Source organism: Porites lutea, chromosome 7, assembly GCF_958299795.1.
Source record: "Porites lutea chromosome 7, jaPorLute2.1, whole genome shotgun sequence".
Classification (NCBI taxonomy): Eukaryota; Metazoa; Cnidaria; class Anthozoa; order Scleractinia; family Poritidae; genus Porites; species Porites lutea.
Window position 1 is genome coordinate 18912160 of NC_133207.1, and position 21065 is coordinate 18933224.

Sequence of the window (21065 nt, forward strand, 5' to 3'; positions counted from 1 at the left end):
GGAGGCTTATCACTGTAATAAAAAAGGTTCCGAAATAAGCTGATAACGATACGCACTTTCTATTTTCATCCGCGACAAGCAAAATAAAAAATTTAAAAAAATCTAACTGTCAGCAGAACTTAACAAAAAAAAAGATGTATAAATCTAGCTGGATTTTTGAAAACGTTACTCCCAATACAGACCTCTTCCGTCAAGCTGCTGTTTTATTCGTTCAACAACTATCTCCAGAATAACTAATTTAAGAACTAAGAGTGCAACCATCTCTCTTTTTCCTCTCCTTTATCTTCCCTAGTGTGACTTTCGGGCTTATCGGACGTAAGAAACTTGCTTTTTGGCCTCTCTCCAGTCAATGATTGCAATTTTCGGTACGTACGTTGCAAAAAGAACTTTAGTTTTTTTCTTACAAAGCATCTGTAAACTTATCGATTACGTCATTCAGATTGCGACCGTTCATAACAAGCAGTGTCAAAAGGTAGGTTCACAGTTCCTTCAATGGTGGGGTCTGAAATAAGGTCATCCAACGAAAGCGACGTGGATGCGCTATCCACGTCTTCAAACAGAGGTAGACGATATGACACTGTTGACACTGGTTCCGGAACACTTGCGTCATGACCACGTAAAGGTGACTGTACAGCGTCACGCCCTTTCGAGTCCAGATGGGATTTGTCACGCTCCTGAACTTGAAATGCTGGTCCATGTAAGGCAACATCTTGTGGTGCGGTCTGTGTTGTGTCACACACTTGTGACCCAAACTGAGCCGTCTCACAGTCTTCTGATGAGAGAGGATCGTGTGGTGTTATCTCCGCGAGGTCAGTTTCTTGTGATTCTGAACTGGCTGTAGCTATGTTATCATGCTTTACTGGACTTTTAGCCTGTTCTTGGACATCTTCCTCTTCCATGACTTCAGCTTCAACATCTGACGCTATGTTAAGCACGAGGCCACTCAAGCGAGCAGATTTCATACTGGCAATTTCAGACCTCAGCTGCGATAATAAGCTGCTGGCTCTTTCGCCCAAATTCAGCGCACCTTCCTGGGATATGTCACGATTTGATTCGCTGGCAACATCTGTGCTATATTCTCCACCGCTCGCTTGCTTTAAAGCAACTACATTTGCTGTACTTCTGAATGGCAGGCGAATTTCCTCATCATCATTTAGAGATTTCCTACCCATTTGCTCGCCGTCGGTTTGATCGGTGGTCGTAAATTTATCATATTTGTCATTCTTCACCACCTGTGTCCTCGATGACGCTTGATTATCTTCAGACGGAACTTCGACAAAGGCTTGCTTCTCCATACTCTGTTGTTTGGATTCCATTTGTCCACTGTTCTCACCCGGGTCATTAACCGACCCCTCATTACTACTTTCATCATCAGTTGGAACAGGACTGCTAACAACTATCTCTGGAATACCAACACTCAAGTGTCCTTCCATGTCAGCTTCCTGTTCGTGTGTCTCGTGGAGAGTGTGCTCAGTGTTATAACAAGACCCCTCGGACAAAGTCACATTTACTTTGGGTTCATCCATTTCATCATCTGCAAAGTCATCGGGTTCCTCCTGGTGGATAGATGAAGGAAGAGTCATTTCATTCTGGCGAAATTCCACGTTGGACACAGAAGGGGCCACTTCGCTTATTTCAGCAACCACAGGTCCAAAAGGCAATACAACATCACCACTCACACGACCCTCTGCATCATCAAACTGCGATAAAGTCTCCATTGTTTTAGTGTCTTCTTCGAATTCAAGACTTGAAGAAAACGGTTCTTTCACCTTCATGTCATTCACATGAAGACTGGACAACGGGATATTAAAATTTCCTTGGTTTACTTGATCAGTTGATGATGTCTCCAATACGTCGTCTTCAGAGTTTGTGTCTTCGTCTGTAACCAACCGAGGACCAGTGGAAATACCAGTACTATTCACTTTGCCAGTTAAAGTTGCAATGGTATCTGCCGACGGTTCTTCCCGATCCGAGAACATTTGGGTTTCCTTGTTCTGTTTTTCACCTACGAAAGACCAAACGTTTTTTATGAACCTTCTAATATCTTCTTCACTTCCTAAATAGAGTAGGAAATTTTAAAAAATAATAACAATTTTGTTTATTTTTAACAGAGAAGATTTACGGTACGACCCAAAAGTGTTGCCGTCACTTGAACGGGCACAACAGAGGATTGGTCCACAGACTTAAAAATCCAGAGAAATAAGAAATTATTGAAATCGTGTAATTTTCTTATCTACCTTTAATTCAAATTGATGAAATATATCTTATCTTGCTTTGACTTACGTAGCAAATTGCTGACACGAATGACTAAGCTTTGTATTTTTGTTGTTTATCAAATATTGCCTTAATCATATCATTTCCTTTGCTTAGGTAAGTTTTTTATTCTTTTACAATACCATTCGACTTCGGCGGATAATACCCTCAGAGATCTGCATAATTCTTCAGATCATACGATAGCTGAATTTAATAATTGCGCTATTATTCATTCAAAATAATTCCTCGTTTAAAACAAGCTAAACACGCTTATTTCGATCAGTGTTAAGTTCCGGTCTTCATTTGCCTTTTTCCCGACAAGTTCAGTATACACAGGGATGTTTCCCGGGGGAGTACTCCCTGCAAAAGTGACGGGGTTGCTCGTCGGAAAATTTCAAGGACACTCCCAAAAGGTACCAGAATCTTGTTTTATGGGCGTGTCTCAAATTCATTTCCACCCTTAAGAGGTACCAATTCAGCAATGTGTTAAATGTTTCGCCATTTTGCCTTGCTCTACCAAAACAGCCCCACCTCGTCCCCAGGGCTTCTCGGTTGTCGCCCATTTTTCTGGCATTTATGCTGTACTATCGACGTCATTTTCCATTTATCGCAAATTTGGTCAACCTAGCTGGTTATGAAGAACGAGCCGCGGCATTTGAGCCAATCAGAAAAGAAGCAATATTTTGAATGAATAATAAATGAATTTATGGTTTTGCACATGAAACTACTCGATGCTAAAGTTGCAAAGGTTGGATGGTGAGTTAGGACGACCTTAACACATCAACCTGACGACAAAAGGTTTGAATGTAAATCTCTCAATGAGACCAACGAAAAGCGTGAAAAAAGACGCGAGATTCATGAGCCAATCAATGGTCACCAATGAAGTTGCCTTAACCTTCGATTGGTCGAGTAAAAGGCGAGACATTCATTTAGACCCGAGATTAATTCATGTTAACCACAGAAGAAAGAAGAGTACCTTGTGTGATTTCCTTGATCTGTGATGTGACCATATTGAGCTGTGAGAAAGAATGATAAATAGTGTTTGACATCTAAAAAGCCATCAGAAACACGTCCGGGCCGCCGATCGCATGTTTATAAAGTATTTTCCCACAACTGACAGTTTTCAGGTGCCTGCTAAAGTGCAATTTAGTGATTCGTGGAGAGCTAAGCTTATCAGAGATTTTGTTATCTTTGACTGGACAAAAACGTTCGGAAAAATACATTTCTAATCAAGAGCAGGGTACAAGAAGGACAAGTTGACAGTTTCTTCTTACCAAATAAAAGAGTGTACCTTTTGTTCTATGTTATCGCCTTTAAAGGAGCAATGTCACGATTTTTTGGCACAGTCAAATCCCGTTAACACGGACAATAACTTTCGTTGGTGATTTTTGCAGGCATGGCATTAAGACTTGAAAACGTTGACCCGACTTTTTTTAAGTTTCAATCCATGTCCATCATTGCCATCCGTTGTAACAGACAACCGGAAACAGTTTCAGTGCTAATAAATAGTTTTAAATAATTCAAACTCGACCATTATTTTTGAAATTCAACTGACACGAGCAAAGTTCAAGCTTTTTAAAAAGACAGCAGAGAACGTGACATAGCGTCTTCAATACTTTATTGTGGGCCAAGAGGAGCCCGCAATCCTAAACTCCTCGTTGTTATTACGCATGCGTCGCATGTATAAACGCCAGCAATAGTTTGCACTTCCACTAACAATGTATGGAATGCACAGAACGCAAATGATCACGCGCGTTAAAAAACGGCACCTTCTATCACTCCTTATGTTTTGACCATCTGTCACGTGAAACTTACACAAAACACAGAGCTGGAACAAAAGCGTTTTGACCTTCGATCGTTGTCGCCCACACTCCGTAATCTTTGGTTATTTCTAGTTTCCATTTTTAAACTTGACACTTTCTATTACCTGCGTCTGTAGCTTGTGACACAACGCAAAGAGTGTAGCCATTTTATCACTCCTCCTCTTATGAATATTGGGGAAAGCCTGTAAAGATGAAAAAGCAAACAAGTTGATGTGTTTTCAATGACTCTTAACCTTCTTTGATGTCAAGATAAAAGAAAAAAAACTATGAACTTCCTATTCTTTTTTAAGGCCAACATTCACTTCTTCCTATCTCGTTTTGTAACAAAGAATTGGCCATGTTCTTAACGAACGGGGAACTGGTGCGAAGAACTCGAATGACAACATGGAACTACACATGGCGTAACTTAGACATTGCATGCAAGAAATTATCTTCCATAAAGTAGATGTGTCTGGACCTCTTCTCGGAAGAGACCCTCCTTGGTTCGATTCTTGTAAGCGACCACCTCCCGTAAGCGACCACTCAGTCTTTGCATTTTGGGTGGTCGCTTACGGGAGGTTCCACTGTAATCTTCCTTTGAATTAATTACTGCTTTCGTTAACTACCTTTCTGGCCATAAATCCCCTCCTGAAATTCCAAAAAAGAAGTAAAAGTTAATCAGTGTCAAATAACCTCATCCCAACAAAATATAAGCAATATACATCCCCGACAAAGACGTTAGTAAACGAGACTGCGAACAGTTCCTCAAGACGCTCGCGCGAGTGAGCAAAATAGGGACCGTACGAAACTACGAAGGCGACGGTAACGAGAACGTCGAAGAAAAAGCAATAAATTTAATTTGCAAAACAACAACTCTGCACGTGCATCACGATTTTTTGCAAATTTCTTCGCCGTCCCTGCGTAACTGCGACGTGATTAGAGGTGATCTGTGTCAGATTGCACTATGGGTGGGACTGTTTGAAGAGACGGGCCGACGGGTTTTGGACCCAGTCTTCAGAGGCGTTATTAAGGTTGCGCGAGGGACTGAGTAGGTTTTTATTCAGTTTGCACTTTGGGATTGTTTGAAGAGAAGGACCAAAGGATTTTGACCCAGTCTCCAGTGAAACTTTGTAATAGCCAATAAAAGAAGAAATAGCGTCACCAAAACAGTCCCAAAATGCAATTTGACACAACGTACATATTTAGCATCCCGATACAACTCTTAATAGCCCATTTTACAGTTACAGACGGAAACGAGGCTGGAGTTGTTTTGACACAATCCTTCCTGCTTTATTATGTAAATCATGTTGTTGTTATGCTAACTTGTATCTTTTAAGCATAATTTCCATAAGAAAAGAAAAGAGGTTCCTATCAAAACAAGGTCAACCTGAACCTCAAACCTCACGTTCACTCAAAGGCTATGATAGTAAGCCCACAACTGTAAGACAGTCTGTACATACTCACCACGAAGACTGAATTGTGATTGCTGCCTTAACTTGTTTCTTGTGAAGGTGAAGCATTTGATCTTTTTTCTGTTCTGAGATCTACGAAGAATGTAAAAGTGGCAAAGTAAACATTTAATTTAGGAAACAATCTCGATTTTACACAAAAATAAACCACTGAAAGGCTTATCATTTCGAGATCTGGTGTATTTATCTCAGGGTGATTTTCAATTTGATTGTACAACTGATGGCCAACTGCTGGTGAGACAGGTTAACTAATGACACGTTTACACCGTAAATGATTAAATTGGCCCCCGACGTGAAATATGCAGACCCCCACCCAACCTTGGAATCAGCGCGAGCTCCCTCTGATGGCCCAACGTGGCCTTAGACTAATTAGAATGGAAGCAGTGGGATGCAAAAACTGAAAAATAATTCATTAAATCATCGGCAAGACTGGCTGTTTTTACGTCTCCTACTGGAAACGAGGCCGCCATATCTTAATGGTCATCCAAGCCTGATCCATCCGTTTGCAAAGCAAAGGTAATACTATCCTCCTTACTGACTTTAGGACACCGACCGAGTTCTTGATACCGCCACAGACTTTGGCTATATTCAGACTATAACGGATAGCGTGTTGTGTCGGCACGAGAAGCTATCGGGTATAGTGAAAACACAGCCTTAGTCCTAACAATGTAAATATGATTTCTTTTCATCAGGAGTACACTACCATTAGATTAGGCTGATTTAGCAACAGAACGGGAACGTCATTTGACGACGGGAAAGCGCGCGGAAAGGACTAAACTCGATTTCCGGCACCCAACTTGCCGCTCTGCCATTGGTCAAGCTAGTTGTTTGATTTGCACGCGCAGTCGTCAACAGATGTTCCCGTTCTGTTGCTAAATCAGCCTATTAATTCAGTAACTTACCTGACACCAAAGATAATAAATGGCTGTCTTCAACTGTTCTCTGCTTTTGATGGCTTCCTCGTGTTGTCTACAAAAAAGAAAATGCTCTTCACTTCTGGAGCATATTCCTATATTTTAGAAAATATCCTTAGTAAAACGTTAACAACTAAGTCCAGTTTTTTTAATACAAAATACTGACGAATGAATAGGAGGGCAATGATGGACGACCCGGACGATGGACTCGTAGTCGCCTGGAAAGAAATGATGTCTATAATTATAGAGCCTGCGTTAAGATTATGACGCAATAAGGAACGATCAGGGCGATGGAAGAGATCGCCTTTGCAGGCTTAATGGTCTAAATTGTCACAATCGTGTCCAAAAATCAAGGCGACAGAACAAGTGGTCTTAGCCATACTCTCAAAAGCACAATAGTTTCATAATGGTAACAGGACTGAGTGGAGTCCAATTTGGCCTGAAATGGTACAATGTACATGTGACTGAAGAAAACCGCGGGAGTCTGACTCGTTTAATGACGAGTATGATTACAACGACACGAAGTTCTGACTGTTAAAGCGGTTTTCACTTGACTGTCGAAAGTAATTGGTTTTGGTTTTGGTTTTGGTTTTACTACGCCCTTTGGTTGGCTAGTGTATTTACTTTGGTTTTGGTTTTACGACAGTCAAGTGAAAACCGCTCTATCAATTAATCGAAAACAGAATCGATTCATGAGCAGCGCGCAAGTAGAGCGTACTGTCCAATCGGCCCTTTGGAGCAGGTCATTCACGTGGTGCAAAACCGCCATGCTGGAGAGCGAGTGACGCACCGGGAGAAGACAAACAAAGGAAATCTAAATTTTAATTGACGTGAGTTCTTTGATTGTGTTTTCACAATGAATCCTTTTCTCTCCAGGATGGCGGTTTGGTACCGTGGCCACGTGAGTGATTAGCTGCAAATGGCCTGTTGATCCTGGAATCAAGGCTGTTGATTTGGTTATCGGATTAACTTTAGTTACACCTATGATTAGCTCTTTAACCTTCGTACCTGTCCATTTTGCTGCACAGATTATTTATGACGGAGATAAGCCTTCGGACTCGCAATTCATTTCGAATGTTCACAACTTTGATGTCTTTAGTTCGAGCACAGTAACCCCTCCTAATAAGGCGTAAAAGGCAAAGTAAGAAAGAAAAATAGTTTTTAATGTAAACACGATCATCACAGTGGTAGACGCAACTTCTGCGGCGCACAAAGAAAGCCTGAAAAAATTCAGGCTGGTAGGGAATTCAAACCTTGAATTCTGCAATTCCGGTACAGCGCTCTACCACTTGAGCTAATGAGCCAGCTGAGGGCTGGTCATTAAGTTGGCTTGTTATAAACGAACCTTGGGATGAGAAATAAAAGGTAAAGAAGTTCATCGCTGTAGTAGAACGCACTTTCCGCAGTCCGCCGGCTCTATCAGTTGAGCTTACAAGACAACTGAGAGCTGGTCATTTAGTCGCGTCTAATGCTGCAATGACTATTCTTCTGAGCTTTTACTTCTTCATCCCAAGGTTCTAATGTTTGATTTTCATGTCGTCATTACTTCATGTCCATCTTTTCACGTGTTTATAGCGAACCAAATTAATGACCAGTCCCCAGCTGGCTTGTTAGTTCAATTGGTAGAAGGCTGAATCGGCATCACAGAGGTAAAGCAGTCCAATCCCTTACAAGCCTGAATTCGATTCGACGGGCTTTCTTTCGATTAATTCTTTATTCCACAGTTCTAATGAATGACTTTCCTATTTTCTGCATTTTTTCAGATGAGTAGTATAGTAGGTATGAAATTAGTCTTCTGGAAGTTTCTAGGAGAAGCGAATATTATCGTTCCGACGCAAAACGAAGGTTCTGAATAACTTGCAAAAAATGTGCAATTCACGCTTGTCCTTTGGACAAGCAGCTCTGACAAATTTCTTACCCGGAGCCACTTCCTACTCGTCTTAGTTCATGATTTTGTTAACCCTTTCACTGCCAAATCTAGCCAAAGGTAAATTTCGACCAGATTTCCAAATTTCATTTTGTAACATTTTGGAAAACAAATAGCACCAAGTGTGAGTTCAGGCAGAGAGCTTTCATTTGAATGGTCACATCGAAGGAATTCGTCCACATACTGAAAAGTTAGAGTCACGTTACAAAACTCTATCAAACACTCTGGCAGTGAAACGGTTAATGGATGAATTGCTTGGACCCTGCCTATTGGGCAAGTGTGCTTTAAAATCTACTCGTCCCAGACTACTGGACGGTAGTTTCTTCGAGCCCCGTGTTGTGTACATTTTATACTAGTACTGAGCAAAGGGCAGGGAGAACAAGGCTGTATTGAAGGTAGACAAACCCCATAACAGAAGTGCACAAGGAGTACAAAATATTCTTACCAAGCTGCTTGTATACAGGCTGCTGCATGTTTTCGGCGTCGAAACTGACAGAAGTTGAACTTTTTTCTAACTAGATAACCACGAACATGAGCTTGGATAATGGTTGCTGCTAGACTCAAAAGGCGGACAGCTTCTTCTTCTGTCATAATTGGATCATCTTGGGTCAAAAGAAAGACCATAATTATGAGTACAGAACATTGTAATAGAATAATTCTCATATAAACATAGTTATTCTTGTAGAACTTTAAATGACTGGAACGCGTTACCAAGCGAAATTATTATAATAAACTATCAGCCGCTGATCGCTGGTTAATTCAAAACAGCTTTATTTGAGTATTGTAGACGGTAATGAATATTATTGCGCTTTATATCTTGAATGATGGTATCCCCTTTGCAATACCTCAGATTTTTGAAAAAAGGTAAAGCCATTTTTTGAAACGACAAATTCTCCCTCTAAAAGCTTTGTTCACCCGGAGGGTGTAAAGTGCAGGTTGCAGGTTACATAACAAATTCTGACCTGCAACCTGCAATTTATACCCTCCGTTATTCACCAAATTTCCACCCTGTCTTCACAGTTTGTGTTCTAATCTGAATCTTCCAACTGGGAATATCGTTGACGTCTGTACTGGAAAACCCACCTGACTGCGTTTGCTGCGACTGCTCCAAATCTGACAGTGGTAGTGGAATATAGAAGCTTTCAGATTCCAACAGGTTTTCGCCATCTAAAACAAAAGCCAAGGCCAGTCTGACTTACTCAACCTCTGATTCACGGGAAAAGGCAGATCCTTAATTATAACGGTAAAAATGAATCCACAGTCACGGTACTTACCCAGGTCATCATTTGCTGGTACTGGAGATATCTGAAAAAGATGATTGTTTAGTCAGTGAGACTGGCGGTAGGTTAGCTTACTGGATAAGCGCCGGTCTGCCGAGCGGGAGGTCTCGGGTTCAAACCCCGGCCGGGGTATTAAAATAGCTGAGGAGAATGTGCTGCCTTTGTTGTGACATCCACAAGTGGTTAGACATTCTATTCTTCTAAGATAAGGACGAAAAACCTTACGCCCCGTCTCACAGCTCTTTCACTGTTCTGATTCTTGTGGGATGTACATGTAAAAGAACCCACACTGCTGTTCGTAAAGGGTAGGGGGCGTGGATGCTGGTGGTGTGGTACACCCTTTCATGGAATAAGTGGGTGATGAAGGGGTTGATATCAATTAGGACTTTATTCCTGCTTCATTCCCTGTTACCGTATTGAGTCACCGTGGGAAATTTCAATAAAGGACAAAAAAATCCAAATAAAAATTATTCCCGATAGTAGTCGAGTCAATTTCAAATTAACACAAGTGTAATGGTTTACGGTCGTTTCACCTACGAGTCGTTTCGCTGACGTGTTAGGTCAGTTCGCTTACGTCTTGTAAGTCCATTCGTTGACCAAGAACAAGATTTTCTTTGTAAATGTTGAATTAATTGGCTTTATATTAGGTGTCAAAATGATATAAAATGATGTGAATCCAAATGCTCAACAAAAGAGCATATTCAATAAGTTAATAACTGAAATAATAGGCTTGATCTTTTCACGAATTCAATCAAAATTTTTGAGTGATTCATTTTTTTACACATTAATTAATTATTATCACTTTTTTATTTCCCTTATTTTTCCGATTGCTTTTCACTATTTAAAACCTACTAAGTTGCAGACACCTCTCTGTTACAGAGCAGATCTACTGGTCCAAAACACTGTAGCAAAGTGATACATTCTATAACAAGGACACCTCTGTAATGAGGCTATTTGGCTCCATCCCTTTGGTATGTGGGCATAACGTTTAACCGTGCTTCATTTCAATATCTGGTTTACCTTGGTAGAATCAATGGGTTCGTTGCAAATGTGGTGCAATATGGACACGAGCTGAAGGTGTTGTCCAAGGGAAGGATGTCTGATTTGGTGAAATGCTTGGTTCAGTAATCTTGCAAGTGTTCTAAAAAGAACAGATGAAAAATGATGGCGCGCATTACAGATCAATGGAGGCTTCCACATACTTACAATAATTTATTAGCTAGAAACGATTGAGACATGCTCGGAAACAACGTGAACACTTCGCAGTATAAAACACTCTCAAAGCTATACTGTTTCACCTTGAGAAAGATCAATTGAGCGATTTTCTCATCTCGACACCTGAGGCACTAAACTCAAAACACATTACATAAGCACATTACATAACCAGCTTCCTATATCATAATGGTGTATTCCTCGCCCAATATTTCACCGACAAAATTCATCACCTGTGTTTGCTCCTTTTCCCTGCACACTAGAACATAAATATCGTTTTTTTTACATATAATCAATGTAACTGGTTTGAGGAAAGTTAATTAAGTCGCCCTTTAGTAAAAAGTTATTAAGCTGACCTTTCTTGATGACTCACTAACTGTCCGTCCAGATTCCTTAGGTCAGGACAACAATACACTAGGTAAGGTCTATAGCAGATTTCTCTAAAATAGCGTCAAGGTGTTATAATAGGCTAACAAGTCAACGAACTAAAATTTGAATAATTAAACAGCACTTTGGTCCTAATAGAGCAGTCACTGTTAAAGATAAAATTAAAATTGTGTTCTTTTACATCCCGAGGGGTACTCCCTCGTATACGCTATATAGGTATGTGCCGCCCCTCCCCACCCATCAGGTAGGGTTTTTGCCCCTTTTTGGTCTGAAAACGGGTATACACTTTGCCCATTTTGGTGTCGAATCGGGTATGGTTTTCGAGGGAACTACGGGAGTGTATGAATGTATTTATCGTGTCAATTCAAAATGAGTAAGAAGGAAAGAGAAATATGCCAATTCTAAATGGATTTGAAGAATTTTTTTGTTTGCGCTCTAATCTAAGTAATAAGTAATGATAACATAATTTCTGCCTAAAGGCCAGGTCTGAAGACCGCCTGGCCGCCTGGCAAAAACCGTCATACATTTTCTTGTCAAAAAAACCCCTCGTTAATGCGGCCATTGGCCCATTGGTGACCGTTTTAACGGGGTTACACTGTATCTATTAACGGTAATCATTGTTGGTACGGTCTGAAACATGGACACTTTAGCGAAGAATCTAGTCTCCAGTGCAGCTGTTTTTTGTCTTGCCACAAATAACAGCTGTGCAGGAAGACTACCCAAGATGAAGAAAAATCTGTCCGTCACTCGCTCTGCTTTACGAGTCTATGAACTGCCATGTCCCTGAGACAGAATAAATTCCTGATTTTTAAATTTCACACATTCACAGGCAACAACCTAAGAAGTAGTCTACATTCAGAAGTCTACCAAAGTTCAAAAATTACACTAGACAAAGAATCTGCAAAACAGCAAACATATGGAACTCAATAAAAACTGGAAGTCAGGCAGGAATATCTTTCAAAGTTTAAGAATACCATCACTAATGCAGCTTTTGATATAATTCATCATTTATGTAATGTTTTAGGGCCTGTTTACATGGAGGTGGGGGACCCCAGGTAGGTGAGGTAATTATATAACCCGCTTGGGTGGGGTAACCCGCCTGTCCATATGATCTCTCATTTTAATATGATCATGTTCACATGTTAGCTGGGGTGACCCGCCAAAGTGTTACCTCACCTATCTGGGGTCCCCCACCTCCACGTAAACAGGCCCTGATAAAGGAGCAGCAGTATCGGCTCGGGATTTTAAACCCGATAAAACACGTGCTGGGAGTTTATTAAATGACTTCAAAAACATTTCTGGAAAAGCGTGTCTCAATGGAGTTGATAACAATGACGCTTCTGTGAACGTTGGAAATTAGCATACGGGAAAAATATGAAATTATTATGCAAGAAAATCACACTCTCACACGTGTTTAGAAATTTTCCAGTCAACGAACGACACTAACCGAAGAGATGGCGTCTTGTTCCAGAGTTTTTCGGAAGCCTAAAAATGCGGAAGGAGAGGAAGTTAATCGAAAATGGCACCCCAAAGTCAACAAGTACAGTGAAAAAGTAGTCTTTGAAAAAACATTTTCTGGAATGGCCGAATGGTAGGTAAACAAAAATCCGCGTCATCCTCGGTGTTTTAACCTGTCTTTGTTTTCTAGCTTTTATTTTCCTTAGCTCTGTTGTGATGACTTCTCAGTGGCTTCTTTGTATTAATTGTTGTACGTCACTGGTTAGTTTCACAGCTTTTTTACCCCGAGTATGAACAAAACCCAGTACTCGAGCATTGCGTATTTACAACTGGCAAGTCTTGAGTGCAACACTTGGACACTGCTCTAGCCAATATTACCGCTGAGTCACTAAACTTTTGGCTGACAAAATTGGTAGACCTTGGTAGACTGTTCACAGTCCCCTATTTTTCGGTAAGACCATCGAGATTGAAGACTTGGCGTTGAGGGCGGCCATCTTAGATGAGTGTCAAATCTACTTAGGGGGCGTGGAACGGTTTTGGATAGACTACGAGGAGTCCTTCATTTTTCCTCAGGGATAGTAGAGCGTGCGAAACGCGAGCGCGCGTGAAAATCACCCCACGCGAGAAAAGGCGAGTGTCGCGTGGGGTGATTTTCATGCGCGCTCGCGTTTCGCACGCTCTACTATCCCTGAGGAAAAATGGGGGACTACTCGTAGTCTAGGTTTTGGAGGAGGAAAGAGAGAAACTGTACCAACATCACTGCGACTCGCGTTCCGGGCACGTGACAGGAATTTCACGCCTTTACTATTCATTAATTAACAAACTCCGCTTGCGATGAAAAATATGCCAGACACATTTCGCATCGACTTTGCGTGTTTACAAACATCTCCTTTCGAAACAGTGATTATAATACGGATCAAAGGACATTTTTGCAAATAAAATCGGCCAACATGCACAGCTCCCCTTCCCCTAGAGCTATAATCCCCGACGCCCGCCCCCTCGGTACATTTGAAAATCAAGATGGCCGCCATCTCACGAAAAAATAGAGGACTGTGAACAGTCTATAAAATTGGTGAAAGAACAAAGTTTTATTTTGCACAATAGTTAACTTAGTGCGTGTGTTATTTTGAAAGAACATTTTTTTCACCCACCATTTGTTGTGTCAGTTGCTCTGCTGATAATTAATATTCATAAGTCAGAGGCAGTGATTTTAGAGATATTAGAGAGATTAGAGAGATTGTAAGATTCACGTTTAGGCCAAACTGCAAACGTGAATTTGTTCCACATGACCAAGTTTTTCCCTTAATTGTCGTTTACTGTTTATTACTTCGACACAAAAATAAGTAGTTTCACGCCAGTTTTATCCATAAGAATTGTTCTGGACAGTTTTTATCTGTTTATTTTCTATTCTGTGTTTTCACTCACGTGGCCAGCATCTATGTAAATTTATTGGAACAAAAGAAAGCGTTTACATAAGAAAAGAGTTCAAATCCCACAGGATAGTTTTGGAACAACAACATGGCCGCCGTTTTATTGTTTTGGGACACAAATATGGCCGCCATGACGTCATGTGAAAACACAATTCTGAGAAATTCTCAACTTGAATCTGACGTTTGCGGTTTGCTGTAAACGTGACTCTTAGTCTCTCTATCAAGCTTCGCGTTTACGGCAAACGGCAAACGTGAGATTTAAGTTGTGAAATTTTCACAATGAGAAATACGCAGATAAAAGCAGCTTAAAACAATTCTTGTGGATAGAATTGGCATGAATCTACCGATTTTCGTGTAGTTATAATGAACAGTAAACCACAAGTAAAGGGGAATTTTCGTCACGTGGTACATGTTTGCCGTTTGCCGTAAACGCGATGCCTAATAGAGACCTTTAGCATCAGGTTTTTCATGAAAAACTTTTGCAGTTCACGTTCACATGGCAGAAAGGGCTTCCAGCAATAAGTAACTTGTGGCAAGTTTTTTTGCCACTAAAGCGCCTTGCTAAAGAAATCCTGGTATCGTGAAACTGCAAACGCATAACTGCAAACTGCAGTTTGCAGTCTCCCACGAAAAACCTGATGCTAAAGGTCTCTAATCTCTCTATTATATCTGATAAAACACCGCGTACTAATTAGGGGAGGTTTTATCGATATACATTTGACATTTGTAATGTGACTGCACGTTATGTATTATCGACCATTTAATAGGTCAATGGGCTTATGAATTATTAATGAGTTTTGAATGACATACAAGCATTAATCAAGAATACATTGACTGATTGATATATTATTTCATTGACTGAAGCGTGCAAAAGATACAGTCTCCAAGCATTACTGGGAAGCACACATGGATTATTCACAAGTGAAAGCTGCTGCAGATTGGCTAGACACGACAGGTACATCACCTACAATAAAATAATTAAAAACTGCTGAATAATCAGAGGTTTCCATACATTGTACAAGTAGCTTAACTACCATTATATTCAGCATTCCACTGATAAATAAAAGGGGTGTTCCAGAACAAAATACTCACTGAGAACTTGCAGGCATCTGAACATGATTATTGAAAAAAAAATAATCACCTTGTCCCTCTCAACTCGTCACAACCTTTTCTTTCATATTTAACAGCATTCTTATTTTGGGAATTTTTTTCTTTTGTTTCAACATCTGTGGCAAGTTATTTCATTCCCAGTCAGTAACAATCGAGTTAACTACAGTGGCAGGTCCAAGGGAGGCCGCCCCATATTTTTATACCAAAAACAAATTTTTTTAGACCACCTCCCCCCTTATCTCAGGGCCTGGATGACCGCTCCCCCCCCTCCCCGCCTCTAATCTGAAGGACTGGATCTGCCACTGAACTATACAAAGTTGTTGTGATCTTCTTTCCAACAACTTGGCCCAGGGATGTTGTTAGCATTTTATTAGCAAAAAAGAGTCCTACAAACTGTATTAGCATAATTATTATTAGAAGAAAAAACTGTCTTCTGTCATTGCACAAGCTACCGGTAAAATAACTAAAATACCCCCATATGTACCTCGTTAAGGTCTGATATCTCGTTATCTGCCAGTGACAAGGTGCAGACAGTGCTCGGTAAATGTTCTTTAATGACTGCCAGGGAGGATATCAGATTTCCATGAAGTAAAAGAATCTGTTGACATAAGAGAAAAACAAGCATAAAAAAGCTAACTCAAAGAATTTGCAACAAAGAGGTCTGTGATTAAATCACTTGACTGCAATGAAACACTTGTTGCTAGGCGGGTCAGTGAGGTAGGACGGGGGGGGGTGGTTAGGAGCTTGCAAGTATAGGGGAGATGTACGGAAAGAGGAGAAGAAAGGGAAAATTTTGCAAAAATGCTTAATATTTTGCAATTGAAAAGGTGCTTAAGTGAGGAAGCAATGAAAAATGGGACAGGAGTTGGTAATGCAAGGACAGGACAATAGATAATATTTTATTTGGGGTCAGGAGAAGCATGCTGAGATAATCAAACCAGATGCAGCAGTGCAGGTTTGCCCTTTTTTGTGGAGCTTGGCTTTATGTCTTAATCTTTTTTGTTGTCATAACACCACAAACATGGACCTCCTGAACCATTTCAGCCATTTACAATTTTCACTAAACTTAGCTTGACGCAATGGTAAGATACTAAGGTCCTTCCGAAAAAGAAAAATGTACATACCTTTAATTTCATGAGGTTTCTCAAGCCAGAGATAACAGCAATACTAAAAGAAGACAATAAGATAATATATAAGATTTAAAAGAGCCAAAACCAATTGTGGAATTGCACACATTTTAGGCATGCTACTGATGAACAGTTACGACATATAAATATTTCAAGCAGCAACAATCTGCTGTCTGTCCCCTTTGAATTAAATATTTTACCGTAAGCTCCCTCTAACCTCAAACAATGTCGATTTTTGAGCAAAATGGGTAGAAATGAGTCCTTTATTGCAGCAGGAGATGATTTAGGGATGAAACCAAGGGCAATAAAAAAACTGTCATTAATCTATTGTAATAATGACTTGTAAGGGGTTTTCACAGTGTCCCAAGTTCTTTTTACCTCCATTGTACACCATGACACAACCAGCTATAGTAAGTACCATATCATAAAAAGAAGGATGCCATTCCCACCTTAGATAATATAATTACCTATTGTCTGACAAATCCAGATGAGTCAAGTTAGTATTCTCATCAAGGTTTTCAATTTCCTGCAAAACAAAGTAAGGAAAAAGTAAATATCAACTAAAATTGATATAATAAAAATAAAGCCCACTAAAATTGCAGTTTACCTCAATGCTGTTGCCAGAAAGGTTGAGCCATTCCAGATATCTCAGTGACCTTATACCTTCAAACCAAAAACAAACCAAATTACTTGTTACCACCACTTGTTACAATGTAATTTGGCAATAATTTCCAAAAAATATAAATGCCTTTATAAACCAATGTTTTTTTAAAAAAGCCTAAGTATTTCCTTGCAAGTTGCAAATGGAGGTTACAATATTGCCCTTGTGTCCTGTGAGAGGAGCCACGAAAACAAACAAGCATCACAGTCATGTAAACAGTCTACATTTTGAAGTTCAATATTTTAATCAGTCCATCAGGAAGACATGCGTGGAAAATAATTTTCAGATTTTGTGAACAACTTTAATTTGTTAGGACTTGAATTAAGATTAGATCGCAATCCGTTTTTGATTCCTCCAAACAAATGAATGATTTTCCAGTAACTGGAGAAAGAATAACGCATTTTTGTCATAATTTTGTGCAAAGCAAATGCGACTAATGTTGCTGCGCTGAGATTGTAAGTTTCTGTGTGATTAATGCAATAAATTCTATCGATAAGCACTCTTTCTTGTGTAAGGTAAAGGATTGCTTTTAACGGAGAAAAAAACTTTAAGCTGTACAATTCTTTTAAGCGACTTGCAATATTTGCCCCCTGCTGATCCCAGAATCCTGTGCACATAACTGGGTCTCCGATTACTGGAAAATCATTCATTGCACTCCACGAAAACAATACCTTCAATGCATACAATGCTATTGTTACTGAGATCCAGAACTCGCAATCCTTGGGCTGCACTAATACCTCTCATATCAACAATGTGGTTTCCAGCTAATGACAGCTAACAAAAAAAGCAGATTTAAATCCCTATCATTTTAGACACTTGTGCAGTCCTATTGTAATTGGCTTGCAAGTTAAACTTAACCCATTCGCCCCTGAACCGCCTGTAACCGCCCGTGCGGATCCAGGTCCTTTCTACCCTTTGTGACGTCATCAGTTTTAACGGTCAAGGACAACTTTCTTCGCTAACTTGTGTAGAGTGAAGAGATCTTTCAAACCATACCAGAATGAGCACAATTCAGTCAAGGATACCGGAGAAAGAAGCAAAAAACCACGTGACCTTGACCTGAAAATCTCCATGAAAATCTTGTTCCATTGCCCACCTACCTTTCCTTTCACCTAATCCTAAGATCCTAAAAGCTTTCCTAAAAACTCTTCCCACCAAAATGAAGCCTACTAAATGCCCAGCAAGAGAAAAAAAAAATGAGGCAAGAAAAGCGAAAAAAGAAGGGAGAAGAAAAAGCGAAAAGTAAAAGTCAAGACTGCTGTGTCACTTTTAAACCCAAAAACTGTCTCGAAATTTTGCTTTCTGCTCATGCCCGAACTTCGCAAGCTGATGTTTTGCATCTGGATCAGAAGGCCACCAAGTGTACGACCTGTAAACTGGTTTGTGGTAAGTTTTAGCCCTTTATAGCACGACAGTGACCAGAAAACCACTCGACTAGCTTCAAAACGCATTTTTCGGCAAAATCTCCAGGAGCGAATGGGTTAAGCAAAGTACCAAGCTTTTCGAAAAAAATCCACTTTTCAGCATAAAACAACCAAATCTGTCTATTTCATGTAAAATCAGGTGAAAAAGTTGGTAAAAGGCCATTTTTAGGTTTTTTGATTAACCCATTCGCCCCTGAACCGCCCGTAACCGCACGTGCGGATCCAGGTCCTTTCTACCCTTTGTGACGTCATCAGTTTTAACGGTCAAGGACAACTTTCTTCGCTAACTTGTGTAGAGTGAAGAGATCTTTCAAACAATACCAGAATGAGCACAATTCAGTCAAGGATACCGGAGAAAGAAGCAAAAAACCACGTGACCTTGACCTGAAAATCTCCATGAAAATCTTGTTCCATTGCCCACCTACCTTTCCTTTCACCTAATCCTAAGATCCTAAAAGCTTTCCTAAAAACTCTTCCCACCAAAATGAAGCCAGCAAGAGAAAAAAAAAAAATGAGGCAAGAAAAGCGAAAAAAGAAGGGAGAAGAAAAAGCGAAAAGTAAAAGTCAAGACTGCTGTGTCACTTTTAAACCCAAAACCTATCTCGAAATTTTGCTTTCTGCGTATGCCCGAACTTCGCAAGCTGATGTTTTGCATCTGGACCAGAAGGTCGCCAAGTGTACGACCTGTAAACCGGTTTGTGGTAAGTTTTAGCCCTTTATAGCACGACAGTGACCAGAAAACCACTCGACTAGCTTCAAAACGCGTTTTTCGGCAAAATCTCCAGGAGCGAATGGGTTAATCAATCATTTTAAAAACTGACCAAAGCACCAGTTGTTCTTTATAACAAAATGCTGATCATGAAATTATGAATATATGAAAATCCTATATGTGAACTGCAGAGTGAAGAATTCTTTAAAGGGAGATTATCACAGTTGTAAACGCAACTTATGCCATTGCAATAAGAAAGCCTGAAAAAAAATTCAGGCTTGTACGGGATTTGAACCCTTGACCTCTGCGATAGCGGTGCAGCGCTCTACCAATTAAGCTAACAAGCCAACTGGGAGCAGGTCATTGAAGAATTGGTCAGCTAATTGGTAAGCTTTAATTATAAACATAACTCTATTCAAGTACCTGTTGCAAATGTGCGAAGTATTGTAAATTCTCCACCTTTGAGATTTCATTGTTACTTAACAGAAGAGTACAAGGTGAAATGCCTTTGGATAAACGCTCTATCTTCTTGAAACCACGATCTGAAACAAGAGGTCCTCCCTTTTAGCAGATTATATAGTACATACATGTAGGTCCATGAATCTTTTCTGGAGTAACCCATTAAATGAACTTGCAGCAGAATGACTTCAAAAAATTAGGAGACAATAGAATAATAAAGATTACTATGATTATCTTTCTCAGCTGGTACTCACACTACAATGACTGTATGTTTAGTCAGTATTTTACTGTACAGACTGTAAATTGCAAAATTTGTTTCAACTGCAATTTGTGACAATTAATGTTCATTATCATTCATTCAAAATATCTCCCTGATTCTTATTGGCTAAAAGCACATGCATAATTCACCATAACCAGCCACTGATGATCAAATTTGGAAGAATTTTGCGATTAATCAACCGATAACACCAAAAGTGCAGCTTTCTTGCAGGTTAATGCAACATTAACCAAGAAGACCTGGGCACGAGGTTGAGTTGATTTGGTTGTCAAAACAAAAATGGCGGACATTTTACTTGTTTCAAGAGTAAGAACTAGGCTTAATAATAGAAGACAACTTGAAGGGCGACATCTGCTATTTGGAGAAATATTTACGGAGCTGAACAACCCTAACCATGCACTATCGAACATGAACTTAACATCGATGGAGGTAAGCATGTTTTGGCTTAAATTGTTTTTAAACTAGGAATTATTTTGAATGAATAATAAAACAATTATTGAATTCAGCTTTCGTATCATAATTTTTATGAAGAATTATGCAGATCTCAGAGGGTGTTACCCGCCTTGGCCTACGGCCTTGACGGATAATGCCATCCTCGATCTCCGTAATTCTTCAAATTAATTTTTAAAGCAATTCCTTTCAGGCTGTCTTCAACTATAGCAACCTTGCTTGTTCTTCCAAGGTTTGTGGCCCGTGTGCTTTGCGCTTGGGCCATAAATTGGGCAGAAAAAGCTTGATCTGTAACCTACAGTACTGACCTCAAAGTCAATTAGTGAGGTTAGTATTACAGAATGGTACTCACTTGAAAGGTTCACAACACCATTATCTGTTTCTAGGGAAGACATAGTCCCAGCTTGTTTAGATGGCATCTCCCTATTAAGAAAAGCTTGAAAAAATATGGAAATTACATTTTACACTGAGTTATCATCCAGAAAATATGGTATTTAATATCAAGTTGAGATATTCTTAGAATTCGTAATTTAGTAACGAGGCCCTGCCAGGGTGAATCCCGACAAGCGACATGGCCCAAAAAGTAGCGACAGTGTGTAAAATGAAATCGTGACAAGAGACAACCTCCCTCGGCCAAATAGCGACAATGACAGCAAAGCGGACAATAAACAAAAGCATTTATAAACACCGACACAAGATGTTTTGAAATTCAGAGG

At 39.9% G+C, this 21065-nt stretch overlaps 1 protein-coding gene and 1 non-coding gene across 2 annotated transcripts; both read right to left on the reverse strand.

Annotated features, from left to right (window-relative positions):
- Positions 1–243: 243 nt before the first annotated feature.
- LOC140943891 (uncharacterized) lies at positions 244–20782 on the reverse strand. The gene is made up of 20 exons (XM_073393007.1): positions 20702–20782; positions 19587–19705; positions 17702–17804; positions 16977–17032; positions 16837–16895; positions 16367–16409; positions 15727–15840; positions 15011–15096; positions 11214–11297; positions 10666–10786; positions 9640–9670; positions 9449–9532; positions 8811–8967; positions 7447–7557; positions 6427–6493; positions 5520–5599; positions 4682–4703; positions 4181–4258; positions 3230–3269; positions 244–2005 (listed from the first exon to the last, which is right to left on the reverse strand). The coding sequence occupies exons 1-20, from the start codon at positions 20766–20768 to the stop codon at positions 432–434; spliced, it is 3096 nt and encodes a 1031-aa protein (XP_073249108.1). The 5' UTR covers positions 20769–20782; the 3' UTR covers positions 244–431.
- On the reverse strand, positions 19438–19510 carry Trnas-gcu (transfer RNA serine (anticodon GCU)). The gene has a single exon. It is a non-coding gene; the product is annotated as a tRNA-Ser (tRNA).
- Positions 20783–21065: the final 283 nt, after the last annotated feature.

Coding starts and splice junctions, on each gene's coding strand:
- LOC140943891 (XM_073393007.1), bottom strand. CDS start 20,768: ATGCCATCTAAACAAGCTGGGACTATGTCTTCCCTAGAAACAGATAAT. Junction 6,494..7,446: donor CTGTGCAGCAAAATGGACAG/GTACGAAGGTTA, acceptor TCTTTTTTGTAG/ACAACACGAGGAAGCCATCA. Junction 2,006..3,229: donor GATCAAGGAAATCACACAAG/GTACTCTTCTTT, acceptor GGTCTTTCGTAG/GTGAAAAACAGAACAAGGAA.